This window comes from Onychostoma macrolepis, chromosome 11, assembly GCF_012432095.1.
Source record: "Onychostoma macrolepis isolate SWU-2019 chromosome 11, ASM1243209v1, whole genome shotgun sequence".
NCBI lineage: Eukaryota > Metazoa > Chordata > Actinopteri > Cypriniformes > Cyprinidae > Onychostoma > Onychostoma macrolepis.
Window position 1 is genome coordinate 24,542,274 of NC_081165.1, and position 27,294 is coordinate 24,569,567.

General features: G+C 37.1%; 2 protein-coding genes and 1 long non-coding RNA gene across 3 annotated transcripts in view; 1 reads left to right on the top strand and 2 right to left on the bottom strand.

The window, feature by feature from the left end:
• On the bottom strand, positions 1-20,824 carry abcb11b (ATP-binding cassette, sub-family B (MDR/TAP), member 11b). The gene is made up of 29 exons (XM_058791318.1): positions 20,629-20,824; positions 20,453-20,546; positions 20,342-20,360; positions 20,218-20,244; positions 20,077-20,131; positions 19,128-19,372; positions 17,893-17,980; positions 17,638-17,771; positions 17,372-17,543; positions 14,442-14,566; positions 14,151-14,325; positions 13,944-14,057; positions 12,274-12,384; positions 12,052-12,177; positions 11,758-11,961; positions 9,753-9,923; positions 9,466-9,667; positions 8,384-8,465; positions 7,669-7,798; positions 7,417-7,584; positions 7,233-7,337; positions 6,286-6,447; positions 5,984-6,187; positions 5,561-5,802; positions 5,313-5,469; positions 4,324-4,521; positions 4,022-4,228; positions 606-752; positions 1-522 (listed from the first exon to the last, which is right to left on the bottom strand). Exons 2-29 carry the CDS (start codon positions 20,526-20,528, stop codon positions 322-324), a joined length of 4,047 nt encoding a protein of 1,348 aa, XP_058647301.1. The 5' UTR covers positions 20,529-20,546; positions 20,629-20,824; the 3' UTR covers positions 1-321.
• LOC131549295 (uncharacterized) lies at positions 14,582-25,824 on the top strand. Its single transcript, XR_009273375.1, has 5 exons — positions 14,582-16,892; positions 17,375-17,580; positions 23,535-23,663; positions 24,313-24,370; positions 24,464-25,824. It is a non-coding gene; the product is annotated as an uncharacterized LOC131549295 (long non-coding RNA).
• Positions 25,679-27,294, bottom strand: part of atp5f1b (ATP synthase F1 subunit beta) — a 3,775-nt gene continuing 2,159 nt past the window's right edge. The window contains exons 5-10 of the mRNA XM_058791321.1: positions 27,085-27,269; positions 26,851-27,009; positions 26,643-26,765; positions 26,346-26,558; positions 26,052-26,253; positions 25,679-25,948 (exon numbers count right to left, since the gene is read on the bottom strand). Of these exons, the coding sequence (XP_058647304.1) occupies positions 25,851-25,948; positions 26,052-26,253; positions 26,346-26,558; positions 26,643-26,765; positions 26,851-27,009; positions 27,085-27,269 (980 nt within the window). The 3' untranslated portion in view covers positions 25,679-25,850. The remainder of the gene's footprint in view (positions 25,949-26,051; positions 26,254-26,345; positions 26,559-26,642; positions 26,766-26,850; positions 27,010-27,084; positions 27,270-27,294) is intronic.

Genomic DNA, 27,294 nt, shown 5'->3' on the forward strand with positions numbered 1-27,294 from the left:
TTTTGTTTAGTTGATAAATGTTTTATTTGATAGTGCATAAATACATTCATTTTGCAATGTATACAACAACAAACAAGTTTTTGTTTTCAGCATTCAGTTATTAGACTGTTTTCTATATGAGTGTTGTGTGATATAGACTGATACAATTCTAGAAATTGAAATGTACACTTCGAAATTAATTTTTATACAACATTTACTCGAAATTCAGTAAAAATATTTCTGTGCCAAGAAGGCATGGAAATCAGCCGAATATCAGCTGATTTATCATTAAATCTGGATGTAGGAAATCCTTTCCAGTTCTCACGAGTGCTGAGTGTGAGTTTAGCTGATCGGCGCTCCGGTCGTGACGAGTTTGTGGTACGCACCCTTCAGGCCCATGAGATAGTCATGCGAGCCCTTCTCGATGACGTAACCCCGTGACATCACAGCTATGATGTCCGAGTTCTGGATAGTAGAGAGACGGTGAGCGATGACGATACATGTCCTGCCCTCTCTGGCTTTATCCAGCGCCTCCTGTACAGTCTGACACACACAAACATACGCTTATATGAGATCTCAACAACTGGAAAATCCTCTCAAACTCTTGTTCTGGTTTTCCTGCTCACCTTCTCACTCTCTGTGTCCAGTGCTGAGGTGGCCTCGTCCAGCAGCAGTATTTTGGGGTCTCGTATGATTGCTCTGGCTATGGCAATGCGTTGCTTTTGACCGCGGGACAGCTGGGAACCTTGGGAACCAACATTAGTGTCGTATTTCTGCATCAAGGAACACACACACAAAAAAAAAATAATCACATGGATTAATTTTACGATTCTTTATGAAGCTTTAAAGTGGTAGTTGCATAGACTGTCAATGGAGACAATATATACAAAGACTGTTCATTCCTATTACTTATGAATCGGAGAAATTTCAACGAGCAATGTGGTGGAATATGTCCTGCCTTCTAAATGAAAGAGCTAATCTCTGATTGGTAAAGTTATTGCATCAATGCAGCTACTGTTAGAAGCTCCTGTTCCCATAAAAACCAGAGACTCGTGCTAATGACTGCACATGCGCATTGCCTTGTCTAGCCTGAAAAAATAGCTTTTTTAAACACTATTTGAGCATAAGGAACAACGTTTATAGGGCAGTTCATTTCAGATTTTGTTGTTGATTTGAAATTCAGTAGCAGTTTTTGAGATTTCAGGATTCGCCCATTCATGTAGACAGGACTTGGTCTTGGATGCCCAAAATAGCTGCCTGGAGGCATTGCAAATATGGCAACAGACAATAGACTTTGCTTTAAAGGGTCGTTGTAACAATTTCTCAGATTTAATTAAAATATCTTCATTTGTGTTCCTAAGGTGAACGAAAGTCTTACAGGTTAACTATCCCGTTAAAGGGGTCATCGGATGGCCATTTTCCACAAGTTGATAGGATTCTTTAGGGTCTTAATGAAAAGTCTATAACATACTTTGGTTATAATTTCTCAATGGTAGGGTAAAAAACACCTTTTTTGTTCTCAGCGAGCTGTTTTTTAGTCCATGTCGCCTTAAATGCTAATGAGCTCTGCTGACCCCGCCCCTCTTTTCTGTGGAGTGACGAGCAGACTGTAAACTTCAGCCATGAAACTGGCAAACTAGCACATTATTAGGAAAAGTGAGTCGCAAAGATTCATAAAAAAACTGTTATACTCACTTCTTCTGTAGATGAAGCTGGATCACGAATTATTTGAGCGAAAATAAACGCATTTAAGCATCACGGCGCATTCACTTCAAAGCAAAAGTAACGTTAATCCTCTGCGTCTTCAGCAGCTCACATGTCGGGACTAAATGATGACTGCTATGTTCATTATTACATCCAACAACAAAACACCTCAATCGCTTAATCAGACAGTCTTGTCTTCCCCTGCACCGGAGTCGACACAATGGCAGACGGATGACAGCCCACTCAGGGCGGGTCTAAGGTAAGACGGACAACTCAGAACAGCCTGATTTGAGAGAGGGGATTTTTTTTTAAAAACACTGGGTGGATTTTTATCATTATAGGATGGATGTGTACACAAATTTATGTTCAAACAACTTGTAAAGTGAATTTTGCATCCAATGACCCCTTTAAAACCTTTAAACCTGCTTCAAATTTAAAATCTTCAAACTTCAAGCTTTTCAAAGTACTTTAAACATACAGGCTAGGAGTTCTCAGGCCAACATACAGTGGGGCAAAAAAGTATTTAGTCAGCCACCAATTGTGCAAGTTCTCCCACTTAAAAAGATGAGAGAGGCCTGTAATTTTCATCATAGGTATACCTCAACTATGAGAGACAAAATGAGAAGAAAAAAAAAAAATCCAGAAAAATCACATTGTAGGATTTTTAAATAATTAATTTGCAAATTATGGTGGAAAATAAGTATTTGGTCAATAACAAAATTTCATCTCAATACTTTGTTATATACCCTTTGTTGGCAATGACAGAGGTCAAACGTTTTCTGTAAGTCTTCACGAGGTTTTCACACACTGTTGCTGGTATTTTGGCCCATTCCTCCATGCAGATCTCCTCTAGAGCAGTAATGTTTTGGGGCTGTCGCTACAACACGGACTTTCAACTCCTCCAAAGATTTTCGATGGGGTTGAGATCTGAGACTGGCTAGGCCACTCCAGGACCTTGAAATGCTTCTTACGAAGCCACTCCTTCGCTGCCCGGGCGGTGTGTTTGGGATCATTGTCATGCTGAAAGACCCAGCCACGTTTCATCTTCAATGCCCTTGCTGATGGAAGGAGGTTTTCACCAAAATCTCACGATACATGGCCCCATTCATTCTTTCGTTTACACGGATCAGTCGTCCTGGTCCCTTTGCAGAAAAACAGCCCCAAAGCATGATGTTTCCACCCCATGCTTCACAGTAGGTATGGTGTTCTTTGGATGCAACTCAGCATTCTTTCTCCTCCAAACACGACAAGTTGAGTTTTTACCAAAAAGTTCTATTTTGGTTTCATCTGACCATATGACATTCTCCCAATCCTCTTCTGGATCATCCAAATGCTCTCTAGCAAACTTCAGACGGGCCGGACATGTACTGGCTTAAGCAGGGGCCACGTCTGGCACTGCAGGATTTGAGTCCCTGGCGGCCCAGTGTGTTACTGATGGTAGCCTTTGTTACTTTGGTCCCAGCTCTCTGCAGGTCATTCACTAGGTCCCCCCGTGTGGTTCTGGGATTTTTGCTCACAGTTCTTGTGATCATTTTGACCCCACGGGTGAGATCTTGCGTGGAGCCCCAGATCGAGGGAGATTATCAGTGATCTTGTATGTCTTCCATTTTCTAATAATTGCTCCCACAGTTGATTTCTTCACACCAAGCTGCTTACCTATTGCAGATTCAGTCTTCCCAGCCTGGTGCAGGTCTACAATTTTGTTTCTGGTGTCCTTTGACAGCTCTTTGGTCTTAGCCATGGTGGAGTTTGGAGTTGGACTGTTTGAGGTTGTGGACAGGTGTCTTTTATACTGATAACGAGTTCAAACAGATGCCATTAATACAGGTAACGAGTGGAGGACAGAGGAGCCTCTTAAAGAAGAAGTTACAGGTCTGTGAGAGCCAGAAATCTTGCTTGTTTGTAGGTGACCAAATACTTATTTTACCGAGGAATTTACCAATTAATTCTTTAAAAATCCTACAATGTGATTTTCTGGATTTTTTTTTCTCATTTTGTCTCTCATAGTTGAGGTATACCTATGATGAAAATTACAGGCCTCTCTCATCTTTTTAAGTGGGAGAACTTGCACAATTGGTGGCTGACTAAATACTTTTTTGCCCCACTGTAAAGTTTGTCTCAAACTTTTTTTTTATCTACTTTTTTTTTTAAATGTTCTTCCTGTTTACTTTCTAGCTCCAGTTGTTTTTAAATCTCTTTTATGGATAAATTGCTTTAATGTGAAGACGTGAAGAGTTTAGAATAGAATCTCTGAGCTGTCATTTAGTAATAAAGTAGATTCCCACACAAAATGAATTAATTCTAAATTCTGATAATGTGAAGATTCCCCATTGAACACCTCAGGAAGTGCCATGACAAAGTCATGCAGCTGGGCTTTCTTGGCTGCGGTGACAACATCATCCATGCTGAGCTGGCGCTGATTGTCTCCATAGCGGATGTTCTCTGCTATACTGCAGTCAAACAAAATCGGCTCCTGGGAGACGATCCCAATCTTCGAGCGCAGGAAACCAACGTTGACCCGAGTAGATTCACGGCCATCAATGAGCTAATCGATAAAGAATCACAAACTCAGTCTTTTGATGCATTGAATGCAAAAACACAATTCCAAATCTGTGAAAAGTCCCAACAGAGTTTTCTTACCACACGTCCATTGTTAGGATCATAGAATCGCTCCAGTAGTTGAACGCTGGTGCTCTTACCACAGCCGCTGCTGCCCACAAAGGCCAAAGTCTGTCCCGGTCTAACACTCACATTCAAACCATTCAGAACCTGAATATCTGGCCGGGACGGGTATGTGAACTTGCAATCTATAAACTCAATGTCCCCTTTAAAATTATCCTAAAAGAAAGTGAAAGAGAGAGCGAACTGTCACTTTTCATGTCTTTACAGTCCCTTTTGATCAATTTCACTTCTGAAGGATCATGGGACGCTGAAGACTGGATGAAAATTCAGCTTTGCATCACAGGAACAAATTACATTTTAACATACATTCCGATAGAAAACAGTTATTTTAAATTGTATTAATATTTCACAATATTACTGTTTTGAATGCATTAATCAAATAAATGCAGCCTTGGTGAGCATAAGAGACTCGCCATTTTAAAACATTTAAAAAATCATAATTATTCCAAACTTCTGATTGGTAGTTTAACTTATATTTCAAAGGAACTTCTATAATGCAATTAACATCAGTGATAAAAACATTTTGATTTGTGCCAAATGAGAGGCGTGTCAATAATTTTGGAAGCCATTTGTTTTTTTATTGTGTTTTGCGAGCTGGTTTCTTTCAAATTTTTATAGTTATTCCACATGGCTATACATTAAATCTCGTTTCTCTTCCCAAATCCTCACTAACGTCTCACCCTCTGTGTTTTTTGCAGGAGATTTATTGATATAAATGTTTATTTTTCTCCTTTTTTTCACTTCTTTCACAAATTCATATTATAATTTTATGCCTATGTTTATGTTTCTATTTATAAATGTAATCATTAAAATTTTGCAAAAATGCAACTTATTTGTTTTTTTCTCTCTCAATAATGCAATTTTGACCCAGTGTGATTTGCAGTCAGGGTCCGACTTTTTTCCAAAAAGTACTGTACAAAAATGGTTAGTTTAAATAACTGAATTACCCATTTGTCTCCTTCATTGCTGTAGGGGCTAATTTTGGGAATGCGGTCGAGTAACTGGAAGAATCGTGCAGCAGAGATCTTGGCTTTGGCGTAGTCTGGAGTGTATGATGATGCTTTGCCAAGCGCTGTCCCACTGGTTACAATCGCTGAAATCACCCTGTAGTGATAGAACCTCGCCTAATTATGACCTCCATTTGCTCCAGCTACACAATGGAAATCAGCAAAACACTGTTTCATTGTTATTTCACCTGAAAACAAAACTGAAGTGAAGCCCCTCTTGATAGACCAGGTATCCACCAAATCGATAGGAGGCGGAGTTTGCCATGAAAACCACGCACTGGGCGAATCCATAACAGGCGCCGTAAACATTAGCCTTCTTCAGAGCGGCCTGGTACGGAGCCTCCAGCTGTACCTCAAACTTTTCCACAAAATTACGCTCTTTTCCCAGACCGGCAATGGTGCGGATGTTATTCAGAGCTTCCCCAGATATCTAAACTCAGAAACAGACAGAGAGACATTTAATCCCCGATACAGAAGCTGATGGGTTGGTGATTTGGTAACACTTTAGTATAGGGACTCCCTATTAACTAGTCACTATTAATATTGGACGGAGCAACTTAGTATGGGTGCATCCTTAGATTTTACCATACTGTAGTATAGCATGAGCTCACCTGTCCTGCTGTCTCCATGGCCTCTTTGTCCTGCTTGGCGAATCCAGTTAACATCTTAGCCTGAAACCCTCCAGAAAGAGCCAGAAAGGGCAGGAAGCACAGGATGACCAGAGTGAGCTTCCAGCTGAAGTAGAAGGAGATGATAATGGCCACACCGATGTTGGTCAGAGAATTCACAATCATGCCAATCTGAGAACCTGTGGCCTGGGGTGAGAGTATATTTAGTGTAATTAAGCTTCATTTTTATTGAAACAGATCATCTAGAAGGCAGTAAAAAAGGGTCTGCTAAATGTCTTCCTTACTCCCTGGACTTGTGAGGCATCGGTGGCCAGTCTTGTGGTCAAAGCACCTGGGCTGTTTCTGTGGTCATCAAACCAGCCGATATCCTGTCCCAACATCGCCTGAAAACCCAGACGCCTCAGTCTACGAGTCAGTATCTCCCCAGATTTAGAGAACGCATAGCCCTGAAATGAAGAACAAAGAAGTAGCTGTGATGAATACTATCTAGATATTGTGAAAGCAAATGTAGACCCAAAGCAACACTTCCCACCCGTAGCTTCATCACTGCTTTATTCAACAATTCGTCTCCTCCACCCTATAGCGCCATTTTGGAGAGTATCACATATGTTGTTTACGCTTTGATCTGAACGTAAACAACGTATCCATGTACATACGTTGCATATGTTGTTTACGTCTCCAAAATGGTGCTATAGGGTGACGCAGAGGAGACAAATTGTTGAATAAAGTCGTTATGTCGATGTCACATGGATTATTTTAACAATCTCCTATCTAGGTTTTTAAGCCTTGATCAGCTATTTTTAACGCTCCAAAAGCTGCACCTAGTGGCAACAAGTGGGTGGGCAATATGCTAATGTATCATGTTGAAACGGCATTAAGATTCGTTTTAAAAATGACTCGTTTCAATGATTCAGAGTCGCCTCTTTCTTTTGAGAGACAATAACTTTATACACGGTCCTCTTTCAGATTTAAAACTTTGCAGGATGTTTTCATTCACTTAGAACTGTGTTTAACACTGCATGAAAGGTCATTTTCAAAAATCCATAATAGGGGCACTTTAATGTGAAGAACATTTAATCTAATGAATGAAGTTTCTATAAAGAAACTTTTGTCCAATGGAATCTTTCCATAGATGTTAAACTTTCTTCATGGAACCATCAATGCCAATAAAGAACCTTTATTTTTAATAGTTTACAATCTTTTCATGAAAAGGCTTAATATGAAGACAAACCTGCAACATCTGAGTGAAAAACGAAACCAAACCAACGACTAGAAAAAACAGACAGATTCCATTAATTTCCCTCCGTTGTTCAACAGGGTCAGGCATCGAGAAGGTCTGCGGGTAAAGAAAGAGATGAAAATCACGCTTAACGAAAACACATGTACTAGAGGAGAACAGCGAGCAGAAACCTCACCGCCAGGATTTGGCTGAAGAGGAGAGAGTAAACGGGGTTCACCCCTCCATTCACAGCTGCCCCAAAGCTTCCAAAGAGCATGTAGGGCCATTCAGGTGCGTTGTATTTCAGAATACGAGCCACCGGAGCTGGTTCCACCTCTTCTGAATCACCATCAGGAAGGCCGCTCTACATAGACATACAGTACACACATATACATGAGATGTTTATGAGATACTCTATGTCAGGCCAGTGGGGTTGGAGAACTCTAACCTCTCCCTTGATCTCCTGAGGAACGCGGGTTTCGGAGTATGAGCGAGGGCCCAGCTCTCCAGCGATGGCCATAGACAATTCTGGTACAAGGTTTGACAGCTGCGATCGAGATCTTTGGTGAATAGAAGCTCTGCGGAAATAGTGAGGTGGAGTGAAACACTATAACATTGATACTTCCATATTTACATACTTCTAGGCTCTTACCATTGCATCACCAATGGAGCTACCATGTTTTTAGACATTAAAAACACTGTTAATGCTAATGCAGCTAATTAGCTTACTTGCTGCTAACACTCCTAATTGAGCAAACAATAGGAAACAAAATTAGATTTTCAGGTTTTCTAAAGAAAATATAGAGCATGACAGTTGGGTTCTAAAAGTAAAAACTCTATTCAATTTCTCTTGTTGTTAGCTCTAGGGTTGTTATTTGATTTTACGTGCCATGTACTGAAAATTCCACCAATCACAGAGTCGTAATGAGAAAAGTGGGCCAAAAGAGATCTTTAGCTCTGCCCAAAATTTTGCATATTGTTTCTATAGATACAACCAACAACTTTAAATGAATATTTTTATATGTATCCATTGTTTATTCGATTATGTCATTTGCAGTGCTTCATGGGAGCGTAGATCTTTCCCTTTGTCTTATTGTCTGATATTCATATTCTTTTTTGCTTCAAATAAAAGTTTGTAATGTTGTAATTCTCACTATTTGTACCTTAAGCTAGCACGATAGCTTCCTGCCCTGTTGAGACTCTTTCTCTCTGCACCAGGGTCACTGCTTTCAGCTTCCTCCATCTCTGAAAAGAGAGAGAGAGAGAAAGAAGTACATCACTTTTATTCACTCATTATTTTATGTGAATATAAAAATGAATATAGTGCTTTGTGCTTAAAAAAATGCAATTCAAACTAATGGCCCCTGCACAGGGCTTTAAATCAGCAAGCAATGCATCACGAGACACTTTTAGCTCCATATGAAAGTATTGCAGATAGACTGCATTACAGAAGGGTGACTTTGTAATATACCTGTATTGTAAATCAGAGTTGTTGTTTTTTAAACTAAAACTATTAAAAGTACATTGATGTACTAAAATTACTACAACTAAGAAATTACAGCTAAACTACTAAAATGGGAAAAGGTTATAACAAAATTATTAAAACTAAACTCAAATCTCAAATAAAAAAAACAATTCAAAATACAAATATAATAGCATATAAATAATGCACTGATGTAAAGGCTAATGCAAATTAATAAAAAGCAAGTATGAGGTATTTAAGATGACTTTTTAAAGATCCTAATTTTTACTTTACTCTAAACAATTTGTGAGACAAACAGAGACACTAACAACAAACTGTCAAGGAAAAATTGGCTGTTTTTCAAGAGGTCAGTGGCAATGGGGTCAAAGTTTGAATTATTTAAATTCTGGGTACCACGTCACAATTCAGGTTGCTTTGCTCAACAGAGTCCAATGCACTGGAGAACATTGACACGAGTCGTGTTAAAGGGATAGTTCACCCACAAATGAAAAGAAGATAACCAAATGAAGAATTCTGGTAACCAAATATTTGACAGTAGCCATAGTATGGGGGAGGGGATATATGGACGTCAATGGCTATTGTCACCTGTTTGGCTACCAACATTCTACAAACAATCGCGTGTGTTCAGCAGAAGAAAGAAACTCACGCAAGTTTGGAACAACTTGAGGGTGAGTAAATTATGTCAGAATTTTCATTTCTGGGTGACGTGTCCCTTTAATACAGAGTACTAACAGTATGAGACAAACAGTGTGTGTTACTCACCCTGTTGGGCTTTTTGGTTAAGGGCTTTGTCTCCCTGACTCTGAAGAGTGACCAAGGTGAAGTAGACGCCCTTTCTATCCAACAGCTCATCATGTTTTCCTTGCTCCACAGCACGGCCGTGCTCGAATCCCACAATCACATCGGCATTCTTTATCGTTGATAAACGGTGAGCAATGGAGATGGTGGTGCGACCCATTCGGACCTTTGAGAGAGGATTCATGGTCTTCAGTGATTTTGATGTAATCATCTACTATTCTGACATATGTGACTGTGTGTGTGTTGCTGACCTTGTCCAAAGCCTCCTGTACAATAGCTTCACTCTCATTGTCCAGAGCTGATGTAGCCATGTCCAGGAGGAGGATTCTGGGATTCCTCACCAGCGCCCGGGCTATTGCGATTCGCTGCTTCTGCCCGCCACTCATCTGGCCTCCACCCTCACCTACCAAAGTATCAAATTTCTAAAACAAAAAGATAAAATGAAAAACGTAAGAGACATATGCTATATACACGCTACTGTTTGAGGTCTGCAAGTCCTCAAAAATACAGTAAATACTGAAAAATACAGTAAAAACACAAATATTGTGAAATATTATTACAGTTCAAAAGAACTGTTTTTATTTGAATAAAATGTAATTTATTCCTGTGATGCAAAGCTGAATTTTCAGCATCATTACTCCAGTCTTCAGTGTCATGTGATCCTTCAGAAAATCATTCTAATATGCTGATTAGTTGCTCAAGAAACATTTCTTATCATTATCACAGCTGAAAACAGTTGTGCTGCTTCATATGATTCTTTGATTAATAGAAAGTTCAAAAGAACAGAATTTATTTGAAATTGTTTGTGATATTATAAATATCTTTACTGTCTGTACTATTGGTCAATTTAATGCATACTTTTTGAGTAAAAGTATTCATCTCTTTAAAAATAAAAAAAATAAAACTTACTGACCCCAATATATATGTATATAATGGAAAGGAGGAATTCAGTAATTTTCAAGATTTTGAAATATATGAACAAATTATAAAATTATGAACAAAATATAAAATATATGAGCAAAAAATGTATAACTTTGTCATGAATTTATATTAAAATGAGTGCTGTCAAATCGATTCATCGCGATTAATCCAAAATAAAAGTTTGTGTTCACATAATATATATGGGTGTACCGTGTATATTTATATGTACAGTATATATATTCAGAATTATATATGATTAATAGTATAAGTAAATATATATTACAAACATTTCTTAAATATGTATATGTATGTGTGTATATTTATATACTAATATAAAATGATGGCTTATTAACAAGGTTCGGGAGGAGTACGATCAGATAATCAACCAATTCAGCACAGGTGGAGCTCATCTAGTTGGTCAACTTAAAGGGTTACTCCACCCCAAAATGAAAATTTTGTCATTAATCACTTACCCCCATGTCGTTCCAAACCCGTAAAAGCTTCGTTCATCTTTGGAGCACAATTTAAGATATTTTGGATGAAAACCGGGAGGCCATCAGTGGTTCAATCTGAACTTTATGAAGCGACGAGATACTTTTTGTATGCAAAGAAAATAAAAATAATGACTTTATTCACTTTATTTACAAAAAGTATTCTCGTCGCTTCATAAAGTTCAGATTGAACCACTGATGGCAGATGGACTATTTTGACGATGTCTTTCATACTTTTCTGGGCCTTGACAGTGTTATTTACTTGGCAGTCAATGGGACAGTCACAAGCCTCCCGGTTTTCATCCAAAATATCTTAAATTGTGTTTAAGCTTTTACGGGTTTGAAACGACATGGGGAAAGGGATTAATGACAAAATTTTCATTTTGGGGTGGAGTAACCCTTTAATTAGCATGATATATATTTATATATACACAGCCAACTTACCTCTGTCCCATGACAGTTTTCCGGCATCCCTCCTCCACCCCAATGCCTCATTCTTAAACTATTCTCATCCCATACTAGGGATGGGGGGAGTTCTCTGGGTTTGGGTTATATTCTGAGTTTGGAGCCCTCCTTCAAGACAGCACGCCAAATATGCTTACTATTTGCTAAATCCTATTATATGTAAATGGGAACTCGTGAATACACAGTACACACACATATATTATGTAAACACAGACTTTTATTTTGGATGTGATTAATTGTGATTAATTGATTTGACAGCACTAATATATATATATATATATATATATATATAATGGAGACCAAGATGTTCTTTAATTATGACCTCTATTGTATGTAATCTATGTTCTGGTATGTAAGTTTGTGTTAGGTGGTCTCCTGCCTGTGGTAAGTCCATGATGAAGTTGTAGGCATTGGCCTCTTTGGCTGCTGTGATAATGTCATCATTCGAGACCCCAGGCCGCCCGTATCGAATGTTCTCAGCGATGGTGGTCGCAAACAGAACCGGCTCCTGCTCCACGATTCCAATCAGAGAACGCAACCACTGGATGTTCAGACCCCGGATGTCATGACCGTCCAGTGTAACCTATAGTGAAAGAAAATGACACAAAGTTACAAGATTTCTGAAGGATGTGCACCAATAGTATTGCAGCATGTAGAACCGATGTTACTTTACCATCCCTTCTTTGGGGTCGTAGAATCGTTGGATGAGCTGGATTGCTGTGCTCTTCCCAGCACCACTGGGACCCACAAATGCCGTCGTCTCGCCTGGTTTTACCTGCAGATTTAGCTGATCGAGGATCTGTGAGAAGGAGGTGAGTAGAGTGCATTTAATGCAGGAACATAGAGCCATCTGGACCAGATGGTGTGACTGTACTGGTATAAATTTGAGCTTTACCTTCACTTCAGGCCGAGATGGGTAATGAAATGTTACATTATGAAACTCCAGATCTCCTTTCACTTTGTCTAACTTATATCCAGCCTCAGAGAGACAATCGATCTCTGGTTCCTGCAAATAAGACATCATTCCTGTCAATCCATCACTCTGGAAAGTGTCGAAGAGATTCTGGTGTAAGATAGATGTCAGACATGCAATAATACAGCTGTTTTCTTTTGATTTGCTCCTGCATTGAGCTTGCTGGGCGTCTTCATTTCACACATACTAAAATCCAGCACAGGAGGACTTTAACACTCATTTGCCATCTGTGTAATATCGTTTTTTCATAATGTGGTCAAAAAGTCAAATCAGATTTTTCTAAATAAATATAATTATTTTTCTTATATTTCATTTTTAAAATATTATCAGCCAAACATTTTGTTAAAAACTGAAGGTAATTATGTGTTAATTATGTGTTAATATATCTTATTACTTTTACATTCCTATCCTTAAACAAGCTGATTATTTACAGGTTTAAATTAGATCCCACTGAAGATTTTCAGTACGATTTTTATTCTACTATTATTTGTGATTATAATAGTTATTATTATTTTGAATACGCTTTTATTTTTCTATTTTAGGTTTTAATTATTTCATTCATTTTTGTTACAAACAGACTTTAAAAAATAAAGTAAAGAAATTTACAGGTTTACAGGTTTAAATTAGATCTCATTAAAGATTTTCAGTGTGACTTTTATTTTGCAAACAGTTTTAGATTTTATCAGTTTTATTTTAGTATTATGTATGTATGATTATATATTTATTTGTATTTTGAGCTTTTATTTTTCTTCTTTTTTTTTGGTAACAATCAGACTTTAAAACATAAAAACGAAAAATAAAAAACATATTTCTTATTCATTTTACATCACTATCCTAAAACAAGATTATTATGTCAAGTTTAAATTAGATCTCATTGAAGATTTTTAGTGTGATTTAAAAAACAGACTTAGATTTAATCCGTTTTATTATATATGATTATAGTATGATTATAGATTATTACTTTCAATTAGCTTTTAATTTTTCTACTTTGTTTTACTTTTTTCTTCAATTTTAATTTAAGTTTTAGTCATTTTGTTAAGTTCTTTTGTCATTTTATTAGTTTTTGTTTTTATTTCTATTTAGCTTTAATTTACATTAATTTTACTTATTTATTTCCCATTTTTGCTCAAGTTTTTCTTTTCTTTTTTTTTCTAAATATATGTGACCCTGGCTGTGAAAACCCAGCTAAAATCATTTTTTGTGATTTATTGTTTTCTACATAAAATCATCCTTAAAGTAAAGAACATTCTGTGAAAAGTATATGTATATATATATGTGTGTGTGTGTGTGTGTGTGTGTGTGTATAATATATATATATATATATATATATATATATATATATATATATATATGTATGTATGTATATATGTTTATGTTTATATATATATATATATATATATATATATATTTCATCATGTATATTTTTATTTCAGCTTTTTGCCAATTGGCAAAAACATTTTTAATAGTTTTATTTTAATTCATTTCAATTTTAGTTAACAATAACACTAGTTGTTGTCAAAATTAGTCTTTTTTAGTGATGTCAGTACTACATGCTGGTTTGGGTGATGTGGGTTGTCTATGGGGGTTCTTACGCGGTCTATGGTCTCAAAGATAATGGTGGCGGCTCCTCTTCCAGCAGCAAAAGCCTCCAGACAAGGAGACGCCTGGCCCAGATTCAACGCAGCAATGAGCACTCCAAAAAATACCTGCAAATAAAACATGTGATATCCAAACAATGAATGACAATACTGTCAACCATGACGGTGAGTTCTTTTGCATGAGAGATTATGTATGTGCACCTGAAGTAATGTCCCTGGACTGTACTCCTGTGTGTCCACTACTAGGCTGGATCCATACCAGAAGGCCAGTGCATAACACAGGAAGATGATAAACCACAAATACCCAGTGAAAAACCCCATGATCAGACCTTTCCTGATGCCCCATCGCTGGGCAGAGATCAGATTATGGTCATACCTGCAGAAAATACACATTTAAATAGGGGTTAAATGATGGTATCAGTTCAGAGAAAATAACACACAGTCAGTAGTGATTGTAGTGTGGGAGTCATTATGCATGAAGATAATGGTTACCTCTGCACCTCTTTCTTCTCACCGCTGAATGCTGCCACCGTGCGTATCGAGGACAAAACCTCATCTGCCACAGCACCTGCTTTAGCGTACGCCTGCAGCTCCATTCCCGTCAGCTTTGCCACAAACTAGAAAAGCACATGCAAACAAAACAAGTGTTAATGTATTGTAATTACCCTGCTAAAAAAAAAACAATAGAAGCCCAATAGAAACCATCACAGAAATTCCAATGGTTTCCATTAAAATACCATTATAAACCATTAGCTTTTTACAAAATTCCTTTTTGTAGTGTGTTTTGGGCATTTTTCCAATAGGATTTAACATCCCACCAATAGAATCCATCACATACCAGTAGACACCATTATAGTTTCCATTAAAACCAATACAATTCCCATTATAACCGTTAAAACCATTACATTTTCTATTGTGTTTTGGGCAGGGTTCTATTGTTTTTTTTTTCAGCAGGGTAAAAGGATAGTTAACCCAAAAATTAATCATTTGTCATAATTCCAAACCTGTATGAATTTCGTTCTTCTGTTGAACATAAAATAAGATATTTTGAAGAATGTTAGTAACCAAAAAAACTGTTGATCCACATTGGACAAAAATACTATGGAAGTAGATGGGGACCAGGACCTGTTTGGTTACCAACATTCTTTAACATATTATTTTCTTTTCCCCACAAATCTTGGCAGAAGAAAAAAGTCACAGGTTTGGAACAACTAGAGGGTGAAAAATAAATCACAGAATTTTAATTTTTGTATGAACTATCCCTTTAAATTATCCCAGTCATCCTCTATTAGTTGTGGGGATCTTTAGTTATTTTTTCTGCAGACATTATGACTCGAACGGATTCGTGTTAAAATCATTGATTTGTTCAGGAACCAAACACCACTTATGTGTGTTGTTCGGTTCCCTCTGTTTTGACTTCGTTTTAAAGCCATTTTCTTTTACGTTGCAAAAACCCTTACCAAAAAGTAGTATACTTCAATTATATTTTTAAGTATACTTTATGTAGTAAGAATACAAATATCAGTGTACTAGTAGTATACTTGTAAGTGTCCTATTTCAATACTCCTTGGGACTAAATTGGCCCACTTTCTAGTATATAAAAGTATACTTTTAAGAATACTTTAAGTATAAAAGTAGTAAACTTTGAGTACACAACTATTTTACATCACTGTTTTTAGCTTGTACTGCAACTATACTAAAAGTGAACTTACAGTATACTGATAGTTTACTAATTAAATATGTGTAGTAGCATTTTTAGTACACTTTGAAGTATAGTCTCAGTAAACTACTAGTTTAGTAGTCTTATACTGCAAGTATACTCATAAGTTTTCTTTAAGTGAACTTTACATCATACTTTAAGTATACTACTATGTCCCTATTAAGGTATTAATTTGTATATATTTTGTTATATGAATATCTGAACATACAAAACATCCAAAGAAAGAACAGGGCATCTGCTTGTAAACAAAAACATTTTATTCTAGCTTCGTGCATTCTTTTTTTAAACACTTGAATGTGGGTAAAGAAATAAAAAACATTTTGAACAAAAAGCTGAAAAAAAGACTATGAATTGGATTCAGAATGATAATCAAAACGTAGATGGCTACTGGATCAACACCCCAAAGCTTGACGGTCATTACCTCTTCATTGGTCGACATTTTATTCCATAACGTTACACAGTTTTGATGCTGTTTTATGTCAGATGATAGTGTTAGATTGCATATGGAAGCATCTGTTGTTTCTTTTTCTTTTTCACTTGTGTTTTTGGAAATTCAGTACAGAAGATGTGTACTAGCACCCCTACCATATAACAATGAAAGCTCAAATATATTTAGACCTTTTCTAAGTCAAGTATACTTAAATGTAATTTTAAGTATATTTCTGAGAAGTACATAAAGCCCATTTCTGAGAAGTACATAAAAAGTAAACTAAAAGTATACTTTCCTATTTTTTTTTTTTTTTTAGTTTAAAAGAAGTATACTAATAGCACACTTGAATAAACTTTTTTTTCGTAAGGGAATAGACGAAGTAAAGGGAAAGGGCGATAATAACTATAACAATATAAAGTTTTAAAAATCGTTATAGGCCTATCGATTTTTCGAAGTTCACACAGTCATAAAGATAATGTTGAATTTGAGTAACGATAAATACATTGACAGCCAATCAGAATTCAGTGCAATATATCTACAGATGAACAGCGCGCGCATAGAATAAACGTACTTTGTACGCCTTAACGTACGTCGGTCACATTTCGTCTAAAATTCGCGGGGGAAAAACGGTACATTGTCTACCGTCAAAAGTATGGCGATGTATGAAGTGCTGCCCACACAGAAATCACTTACAAACCGAGCAGCTTTCTGTTGGTCAGCATGGCGAATCTGCATGAGGATTGAATGAATGGAATTGAATGGGATTCGCCCGCGAAAATACCTCAGAGCAACGGTCAGCGCCTTTATAGTGTCGGTTACTTGTTTGTTTGTTACTTGTTGTTTAAACTGTAAAGCAATTATGCCATAGTGCTGAAATAACAACAGCTTGGTCATAGATCACAGTGTTTGTGTGTGTATATATTGTAATATTTGCTGTGTATATTGATACCTAATTATGTATATCTCTCTACATTCTTAAAAATAAAGGTGCTTCACGATGTCATAGAAGAACCTCTTTTGTCTAATGGTTCCACAAAGAACCTTTAACATCTGAAGAACCTTTCGGTTCTTTGTGGCGAAAGAAGGTTCTTCAGATTCTAAAAAGGTAAGAAAGAGATGATTCTTTGAAGAACCTTTGACTGAATGATTCTTTGTGGAACCAAAAATGGTTCTTCTATGGCATCGCTGTGAAGAATCTGTTAAGCACCTTCATTTTTAAGAGTGTACCTATATCATCTGAATTGTGAGTCCTGATGAATTTTCCTTTCTCACCAGAGCCATGAGACCTGCTCCGAGCCCGATGAGAGGAGACACTGAGATGATGACCAGCGTTAGTTTCCAGCCCCTTGCAAAACCCATGAGGAAGCCGCACACGAATGTAGTGAAACGCTGGATGAAGATCCCCACCTGATCAGCAATGGCATCGTTTATCTTGTTGATGTCACTAGGATCATATGGAGGCACACATGAGACAATATTAGGTAACTTGGGTTTACTTGGAGTGTTTGTGCTCTGGAAAGTGTCTAAATATGTCGTACTCAGACATGCGCGTGTTGAGCTCTCCTACAGAGGTGCAGTCAAACCATCCAATCTCCATCCTCATGACCTTCCTAAAATACATCTTCCTGATGATCTGAATCTGACGTGCTGCAGCAGTGATCCACAAAGAGATCTGAAGAAAAAACAGGGGGAAAAAACAGAGAAGCCCCTTTAATAAGGTCTAACTTTAAATGATCTTGTGCAAAATTCTGCACGTTTACAAAAACGAGAAAGAATCAGATTAAAAGGCTCACCTGGAGGTATCCAAGAATGAAAACACCCGCTCCAATGCCTACATAATAGTAGGCGAAATTAGTCATTTCATATTCAATGTCCAATAGCCTGAAGCAGAAGAGCACACCATCATTACATTGTAGAAGTAAAAAATTAAGCAAAAAAATTCTAAATTATGCATTTAAAAAAAAATTTAATTAAACAATAAAATATGCATAATAAATAAATAAATTACTAAACATTAAACAAATCAGTGATATTTTAGTATCATTAACATACTATTAATGTTTTGAAGCAGTTTTTAATTTTGTATTTTCTGCTTTAATTTTAGTTAAAGTTTTAGTAATTTGGTTGTTTTTGTCATTTTTAGAAGTTTTGGTTTATAATAGTTGGCGAAATTGGTCATTTAATATTCAGTGTCCAATAGCCTGAAGAAGACGAGCACACCATCATTACATTTTAGAAAAAATGGGACAAAAAAAAAAAGCATTTTAACAGTAGAAGGTAAACGTTACGCATTTTCTGAAGTTTTTCTGAAAAACAAATATCTCAAATATTTTATGGTTATTAAACTGTAAAATATGTATAAAAAATGCACTAAACAAATCAGTGTTATTTTAGTATATTTAGTACTAATATAGCTAATATAACTAACTAATATATACAGTAACTAATACATTTTCTGTTTTCATTTTAATTTTAGTTAAAGCTTTAGTAATTTTTGCTATTTTTGTCATTTCTGTTTTAGTTTGTTATTTTAGTACATCAAGTTAAAAATAGAAATGTTGCCTTGGCTGAAATAAAACCTTTTTTATAATTTATTTCAGTTAATGTTTATTTTATTTCAAGAAACAAAAATGTTCGGGGCTTTTTATGGTTTTGATTTTAGTTTCAGTTTTAGTTAACCATAATAGCCCTAAAACAAATACATTTGAAACAACACCTTTACTAATTTCCTCACACAATATGAGTCTGTTATATTAAATATAAGAATGTATTTATATTTTAGTGAATCCCAGTGTTTCCCATACATTGATTTATTTGTGGTGGCCCGCCACAATATCAATGCTGACCACCACAAATATACAGTAGTCAACATTTGAAGTGGATCAAAACCTTTCATCAAAGATGTCCTAAAACCAAAACAATACCCATTCTTGTCTTAGGACAACTTTGATGAACTTCTTTGATCCCGCACAAGTGCATCATATTTGGGGGTTTTGCTAATAAAAAAATTGTGAAAACCCACTCTCACCCGCATGATTTGGTCATGTTCAGTGCCAGGTTTTCTTCCTCCGTCAGGTTTCTCCATTGTATAGTATTGTTGACACATACTTTGTCCGGGTCAGTAAGCTCGTTGAGCTCGATGTCGTACTCTATGAAGGTGTCCGTCAGCATCCCGAACACGAGCAGCATCAGCGGCTGCGCCGAACCATGAACCATCGCACATATGCTCCCAAAAATCATCATGCAGATCTCCCTGCAGCTGGCAAAACGAAACTGCAGGGGAAATCAGCAATAAAACATATCTAGTAGTATTAAAAAAAAGCTTTTATCGACTGTGCATAATGTTTAAATGGACAAAAATGGGCCTACCGCAATATCATGAACAGAATTTTATCTAGATGATAACCTCAAACCCTTGATTATAGACCACTATTGGCCTCAAGGGCACATAATAAATCAGTCATTAAAAACTACAAGTTTGCTGCTGTATCCAACAGGTGTTCATCTAGTAAAATATATTTAACATATAATATAAAACATAGTACCCCCTGAAAACAGAAGCTATATATATGTGACCCTGAACCACAAAACCAGTCATAACTGTCAATTTTTCAAAATATTTCAAAATATTTTGACAATATTTGGCCGAGATACAACTATTTGAAAATCTGGAATCTGAGGGTGCAAACAAATCTAAATACTGAGAAAATCACCTTTAAAGTTGTCTAAATGAAGTTCTTAGCAATGCATATTACTGATCAAAAATTAAGTTTTGATATATTTACAGTAGGAAATTCACTAAATTTCTTCATGGAACATGATCTTTACTTAATATCCTAATGATTTTTGGCATAAAATAAATATGGATAATTTTGACCCATACAGTGTATTTTTGGCTATTGCTACAAATATACCCCAGCGACTTAAGACTGGTTTTGTGGTCCAGGGTCACATATAAGCTAATATATAAGTATTACCAGCTGAAAGAAGCCGACACGGATGGCTGGTTTTTCTTTCTTGTCATTTTTGGACCTGCGAATGAAATGAAAAAGTGATGCTTAAAGGAAATGTGAGAAAACAAGCTTCCGTCTTTAAGAAAAATGAGAAACGATACTTACTTTTTATCCTTTCCAGAAGCCATTGTCCTGTATTAATACAATTTTAGTAAAAGACACGTAAGATTTCGCCAAGTAAGATTTCTGTGCTTTATTTTGAAAAAAAAACAACTACGTAAGAACTTACATGTAATCACCATTTGTCTCTGTAACAGAATGAATAGGTTCATTAACATCTGAATGGAGCATGTTACAGATTTGCAAATAGTTTTAAAAGATTAACTACTAAACAGTTTACCTTCATTTGAAAATTCGTAACCATCATTTTCCTGTCCAAACTTCTTGATGCTGCGCAGCTTAACAGTTCCTGGCATCGTTCTGCCTGTTCTTGTCTTAATAGTATTAAGAAAACAGATGCTTCAGGATAATTGAATCACACAAGAACATAATGTATCATTTCGAACTAAAACTTGCCTTGGTTTTCCAAAGTGACTCTTTTTTTCTGTTATTGATTTGTTTTATATTGAAAATTTTCCCAGGATATTACTAAAATCCAGTCATGTTCTTAGCAAAAGTCCGGGTACGTTCCTTTTCAGCTCCGGGAATGTGTGAGAATGAATCTGTCAGTCGTTGCAGACAGTATGTGTATGTAGTTAAATGTCTTGCTCGGTTTGGCTCAGCTGAGGTAACTGTCCGGCAGGTTTGTTCTGTCAGAGAGGGTGAATAACCTCCGTATACAAACACTGACATGAGATAATTGTCCCAAAAAATCAATACTTTGTTACTCACAAGATGCTAGGATTATTATGATAATATTTAGAAAATTTTTTTTTATTTTATTTTATTTTTTTGCCTTTATTTAACCAGGAGAGAACCTCACTGAGATTAAAAATCTCTTTTCCAGGAGTGTCCTGGCCAAGATAGGCGGACCAGTTATACAAACACATGTACGACAAAGAACAATACATCACAACAATAAAATATTACAGCATTAGAAGCATTTGCAAATCATTAAATCATTTTCTATTCCACGCAAAAGTGTTTTAAATTTACAAGGAGACACCAACTGATTTAGCCGGAGTTTCATTTGAAGAGAATTCCAGTCTGACGGTGCAGCATATTCAAATGAAATTTTACCTAAATTAGTTCGTGCTGAAGGTACATGAAGATTGTAAAAAGACTGGGAATGCAATGAATAATTAACATTTATGCTAGAAATCACATTAAACATAAAAATCAAACAGTTCAGATAGTGTCATCTGGATTTTTGAGGAACATCCAATAGGATGGCCCTTTGTCATGCAGTCATTTTATGCAAAATAAGCCATGATTGAGTGACTGCACTCTTACTGGCCTGAGATTTGATGTCTAAAAACCCAGATGCATTTTAGAGAACTGTTTCTCAGATGGACTAAATCGAGGTAAAAGCTTGTGAGGTCATTTACCTCGGCATGTTTCCGCACAGGACACGGGTGACCCTTCAATGCACTGCGAGTCAACCTGTTCGGAAGGAACATGAACTGAGCCACCAAATATACAGGATATAAAGCACTCTGAAATACATAAACAATAAACAAAATTCATTTTAAATAACAATTAAGTGAAATATTTAGTTTTTTTGCTTTGTGGCAGAACATGCATGTTCAGACACGTGTGAGATCCGCTACTCAGAAACCAAATACAGAGACAGAAGTGAATCATTAACTCAGATCCTCCTGAAGCTCCGCCTCATTCCACACTCTGTCAACACTGTCAACACTCCATATGTGATTGACCTCACAAACAAAGCAACTGTTGCGCTCTTTAAATAATCAGTAAAACAATGATTTATTGGAATTATGGACATTCGAATCATCCAAAAGTCAACGCGACTCAAAATTCAAATATGGAAAAATGGAAATAACAAAAAAGAGCAAATTTGCTGTTGTTTTCGGAATGCAATGAGTTTATTTCATCATGCACTTGCATGCAGGGTTGATTGCTCTGAACTAAAAACAACTCTATAGCCTGTAATGCAAAAGAGGACACGCTTAGGGGAACAGTTCACCCCAAAATGAAAATTTGCTGAAACTCACCTTCAGGCCATCCAAGATGTAGATGAGTTTGTTTCTTCATCATAACAGATTTGGAGAAAAAATTAGCATTATATAACTTTCTCAATAATGGATCCTCTGCAGTGAATGGGTGCCGTCAGAATGAGAGTCCAAACAGCTGATAGAAACATAATAATTCACAAGTAACATCTTGCGATTCGAAAAGCTGCATGTTTTTAATAAACTATCTAGTCTAGTCTAAATCAGTATAAATATACTTACTGTGTGTAATATGAAGTACACTCTATTGCCAAAAGTATTGGGTCACCCCCTTCTAATGAACAGGTTTGACTACTTTAGTAATTTTCATGAGTGCAAATCTTAATGTTTAAACATATAATGATATTCTAGGGAATTGTGTGCTTCTTATTTTAAAGCAACAGTTGTGACAGGACCCTTTTCTATTCTAACATGACAGTGCCTCTGTGTATAAGGCAAGGTTCAAAAAGAAATTATGTGGAAGAACTTGACTGGTCTGCAGAAAGTCAAGTCCTAATCCAAGCTGAACACCTCTGGTGTGACTTTAAATGCAGATCTTGAGCCAAAAGCTCTTTACCAAACACCAATGACTTGTACATATGGGTACAGTCATTTTAGACACTTCCAAAACTGTTGCAACAGAGATGGAAATACAATTTTTAAATACATGGATTATGTTTCCATCTTTGTTGCCACAGTTTTGGAAGTGCCTTTTTCTGTTCTAAAGAAGGGGGTGTCCCAATACGTCTGTCCATATAGTGTATGTACAAGTCATTGGTGTTTGGTAAAGAGTTTTTGGCTCAAGATCTGCATTTAAAGTCACACCAGAGGTGTTCAGCTTGGATTAGGACTTGGCTTTCTGCAGACCAGTCAAGTTCTTCCACACTGACTAAATAATTTATTTTTGAACCTTGCCTTATACACAGAGGCACTGTCATGTTAGAATAGAAAAGGGTCCTGTCTAAACTGTTGCTTTAAATTTAGAAGCACACAATTCTCTAGAATATCATTATATGCTTAAACATTAAGATTTGCACTCATGGAAATTACTAAAGTAGTCAAACCTGTTCATTAGAGGGGGGTGACCCAATACTTTTGGCAATATAGTGTATGTCTTACAAAATAATGCTCATGAAAAACATTTTATAAGTAAAATGTCAAAACTGCATTCTCATAGATGTTTCTTGATTTATAATTCTTGTCTGTGTGTTCTCAGCTTTATGTTTTGGTCCTGTTTTACATGGATAGATGGCACCAGGAAACTTGAGAGAGTTTGAGTCAGTGGTAATGAGTATGTTTTCATCACAGGCTGTGACTGGCTTCAAAACGCTCCTCTCAAGCCATCTGGATGTGTGCGGAGCGGCAGCGTGCTTGAGAGGAGGAGCTGGGAAATCATGTTCATCAAGTGTGTCCACCATCCATCTGGAGGACATGAAGGTGAGAGCATTGATAAAGCACGCTAAAGTTAAAAAATATGGGATTATTTCGTGTTTTAAAAGAAGTCTCTTACGCTCATCAAGAGTGAATTTATTTGATCAAAAATACAGTAAAAACAGTAATATTGTGAAATATTATTACAGTTTTCTGCTAAATATAATTTATTCCGGTGATACAAAGCTGAATTTTCAGCATCATTACTCCAGTCTTCAGTATTACATGATCCTTCAGATATCATTCTAATATGCTGATTTACTGCTTAAGAAACATTTCTTATGTTGAAAAAATGTGCTGCTTAATATTTTTGTAGAAAATGTGGTACAATTTTTTTCAGGTTTCTTTGATTAATAGAAAGTAATAAAAATATTACCAATCCCAGACATTTGAATAGTGTATATTGTGACCAGTATAGGATAAAACATAATAAACAACTCAACTGTGATTAAGACGCAAAGGGCCTTCATTTTTCAAAACTTAAATGATTAGAAAAACTTTTTAAAGCGTCTTTGATTTAATAACTTTCTTACTACCTGCAAAAAGCATTTTGTGAAAATATGTCTTAATGGTAAACTATTTAGATATCATGACAAAATAATGTTTTTTTCCTATTTGATTTTTATTTATTTTTAATTCCCCCCCAATGTTTTAGGAAGAAGTGTGTATCTTTCTGGTGTGGTGTTCTTGTGCATGGATTCTACAAGATCAGTGTAAGTGTATACATAATATTTCTCTGGAATATTTTTGCATATGAAGCATATCCTAATTTGTGCGTTGTACTTCCAATGTATCTAACTGTAAAGGTGATGAAAGAATTTCTCTATGGTGCAAGATGATGAACTGCATTGAACACGGCGTCTCAGATGTGCAGCCCGTACCTGTTACTCGGGGTGAGGTGCACAATTCCTGTTGCAGTCTTATTTTCCCACCTGCATCTCTGACTGTTGGCTGCTCAAAGGTGCTGTTTTTGCAATAGATTTACTATTGTGACCATCATAACGACATACCGTACAGTATTAAAAGTAAAAAAAAAAAAAAACACCTTAGGATTTTCCAGATTGTAGTTAACTTTAGAGACCAAAGATGAAGCACTGATGAATTTGTATTGTTTTAACCGACTGAATGGAGGACTTCTGTTTTGATTGAAGGTTGAAATGTTTAGTTGCACTATAAAGTTTAGTTCCACCTTTCAGTGAGTGTTTATGCAAAGGTGAGTGAGCTGATATCCAACAATATGGCATACTGCTGATTTGGATTTGTTATGGGCAGCTTGACAGCAGCCACTGCCACATTTCGGCGTGTTGCGCAATAGCGCCACCACGTGGCCAGTTGTTAATAAGATCAGTGCAGTAGTCACGTTGTCACCGATTTGAGCTCTGCTGGGGCACATTGCGGATCCAAATTTAGACAACAGCACCAAAATATTTGCATTCGACTTTGGCAGAAGATCTGCAGACCATTTCAAAAGCCTTGCTATTTAAATGTACACATATGAAGAGGTTGCTGAAACTATAGATGTGACTTGTTGAAATGGTAGTTGGTTTTCCAAACATATTCATTCTGAATAGAGGTTTCATGCAAGAGGCTTGTTTAACATGAACCCAAATGGGACTTTCAGCAAGCCATTTTTTCTACATCTGGTTTGTCAAAGTCAAATACATAGTTGTGCAAAAATACCTGGCAAGGGAGAGGGATTCATCCAAATAGGTTCAAAACTGACTTTCCTCTTATTTTATGCTTCTCAGCATGCAATACAGATACATTTTGTCCCACCTTTATTAGAATGGTGTCTTGCATGTATAAAAAGGACTTCACAGTGCAAAACCGTAGCAGGATTCCTACTAGACATGTAAATCAATACTTAAACCTTTTAAAATTTGTCAGGAATCCACACAAAGTATTTTTAAAAACTATGTACAAGATTGTGTACATTTTTAGCCACTTTGATCATTTAGAGGCCTTAATTTCATGTATTAAATGTGAAGTAGGATTTAGTGTTATGACACGGGACCAAGAGAAATGGTTCACGGTAAGACAGTTTTATTTCCATCTTCACAAATTGGAAACATTAAATAGAACTTCAGAATGACCAGCGATAAAGATACAATTTTTTTTTTTTTTGAATGTGACGTTACAAACCAAGTGCTCCTCCCTTTCATTCAACCCGCCCAGACACATTTAAAGACTCATTTACGAATGCTCCTCAGCCAGCTTCTCTGCCTTCTGGACGACCTCCTCGATGGGGCCCACCATGTAGAAGGCCTGCTCGGGCAAAGGGTCATACTCACCTAGGGAAATAAACATTATGAGCAACACTGAATAAAGAACAGATACTATATTACCAAAAGTGGATGCAATCGAAACGGTCAAGACAAAAATGGGAGGACTTACCAGCCAGAATGGCCTTGAAGCCTTTAATGGTGTCTTTCAGGGGCACCAGCTTGCCCATGTGTCCAGTGAAGACCTCAGCGACTTGGAAGGGCTGGGACAGGAACCTCTGGATCTTACGTGCACGAGCCACAGTGAGCTTGTCCTCCTCAGACAACTCATCCATACCCAGAATAGCAATAATATCCTGCAGGGACTTGTAGTCCTATTATGGAGAAAAGTGGGAACGAGGTCACGGTTTGAGATTCAAAAACGGAGTTAAGTGCTCAGATGAAGCCCATATTTGTTGGCGCTCACCTGGAGAATCTTCTGGACGCCACGGGCTACGTCATAATGCTCAGATCCCACAATGTTGGGGTCCATGATACGGGAAGTGGAGTCCAGTGGGTCCACAGCGGGGTAGATGCCCAGCTCAGCAATGGCACGAGACAACACGGTGGTGGCGTCCAAGTGAGCGAAAGTGGTAGCAGGGGCAGGATCAGTCAAGTCATCAGCAGGCACATAGATTGCCTATGAGACAATATGACACTATAGAACATGAAGAGATCCAGGAAGCGCAAGAGTGTGTGCGCTGTGCAAGTGAAGGAAGCGTACCTGCACGGATGTGATTGAACCCTTCTTGGTTGTGGTGATTCTTTCCTGCATGGTACCCATGTCAGTGGCCAGAGTTGGCTGATAACCCACAGCAGAGGGGATACGGCCCAGCAGGGCAGACACCTACGTGAACAAACGCCAAAAATCAATAAAACGCACAATTTAGGACAAAAAAAATAAAATTGGTCCAAACGATCCTGACACTGACCTCTGATCCAGCCTGGGTGAAGCGGAAAATGTTGTCGATGAAGAGCAGCACATCCTGCCCCTCCTGGTCACGGAAATATTCTGCAACGGTCAGTCCAGTCAGAGCCACACGGGCACGGGCACCTGGGGGCTCGTTCATCTGTCCGTACACCAGCGCCACCTAATGGGAACCAAGAGGACCTTGTAACTTGCCGGTAGTAGATTTTATCTGGTGTATCAGGAATTTTAGATGTACCTTTGAGGTGGTGTCCTTCAGGTTGATGACACCAGACTCGATCATCTCATGGTAGAGATCATTTCCCTCACGGGTTCTCTCTCCCACACCAGCGAACACGGAGTAACCACCATGAGCCTTGGCCACGTTGTTGATGAGCTCCATAATCAATACGGTCTTTCCCACACCAGCACCACCGAAAAGGCCTGAGGAAATAAGATGCCTTTAGTT

What these genes read in the sequence shown, in the direction of transcription:
- abcb11b (XM_058791318.1), bottom strand. Translation starts at nt 20,528, where the DNA reads ATGCCAGGAACTGTTAAGCTGCGCAGCATCAAGAAGTTTGGACAGGAA. An exon ending in ACGACCCCAAAGAAGGGATG is followed by an intron (nt 11,962 to 12,051) that starts GTAAAGTAACAT and finishes CTTTCACTATAG; the next exon opens with GTTACACTGGACGGTCATGA. An exon ending in GCAATGAAGGAGACAAATGG is followed by an intron (nt 4,522 to 5,312) that starts GTAATTCAGTTA and finishes ACTTTCTTTTAG; the next exon opens with GATAATTTTAAAGGGGACAT.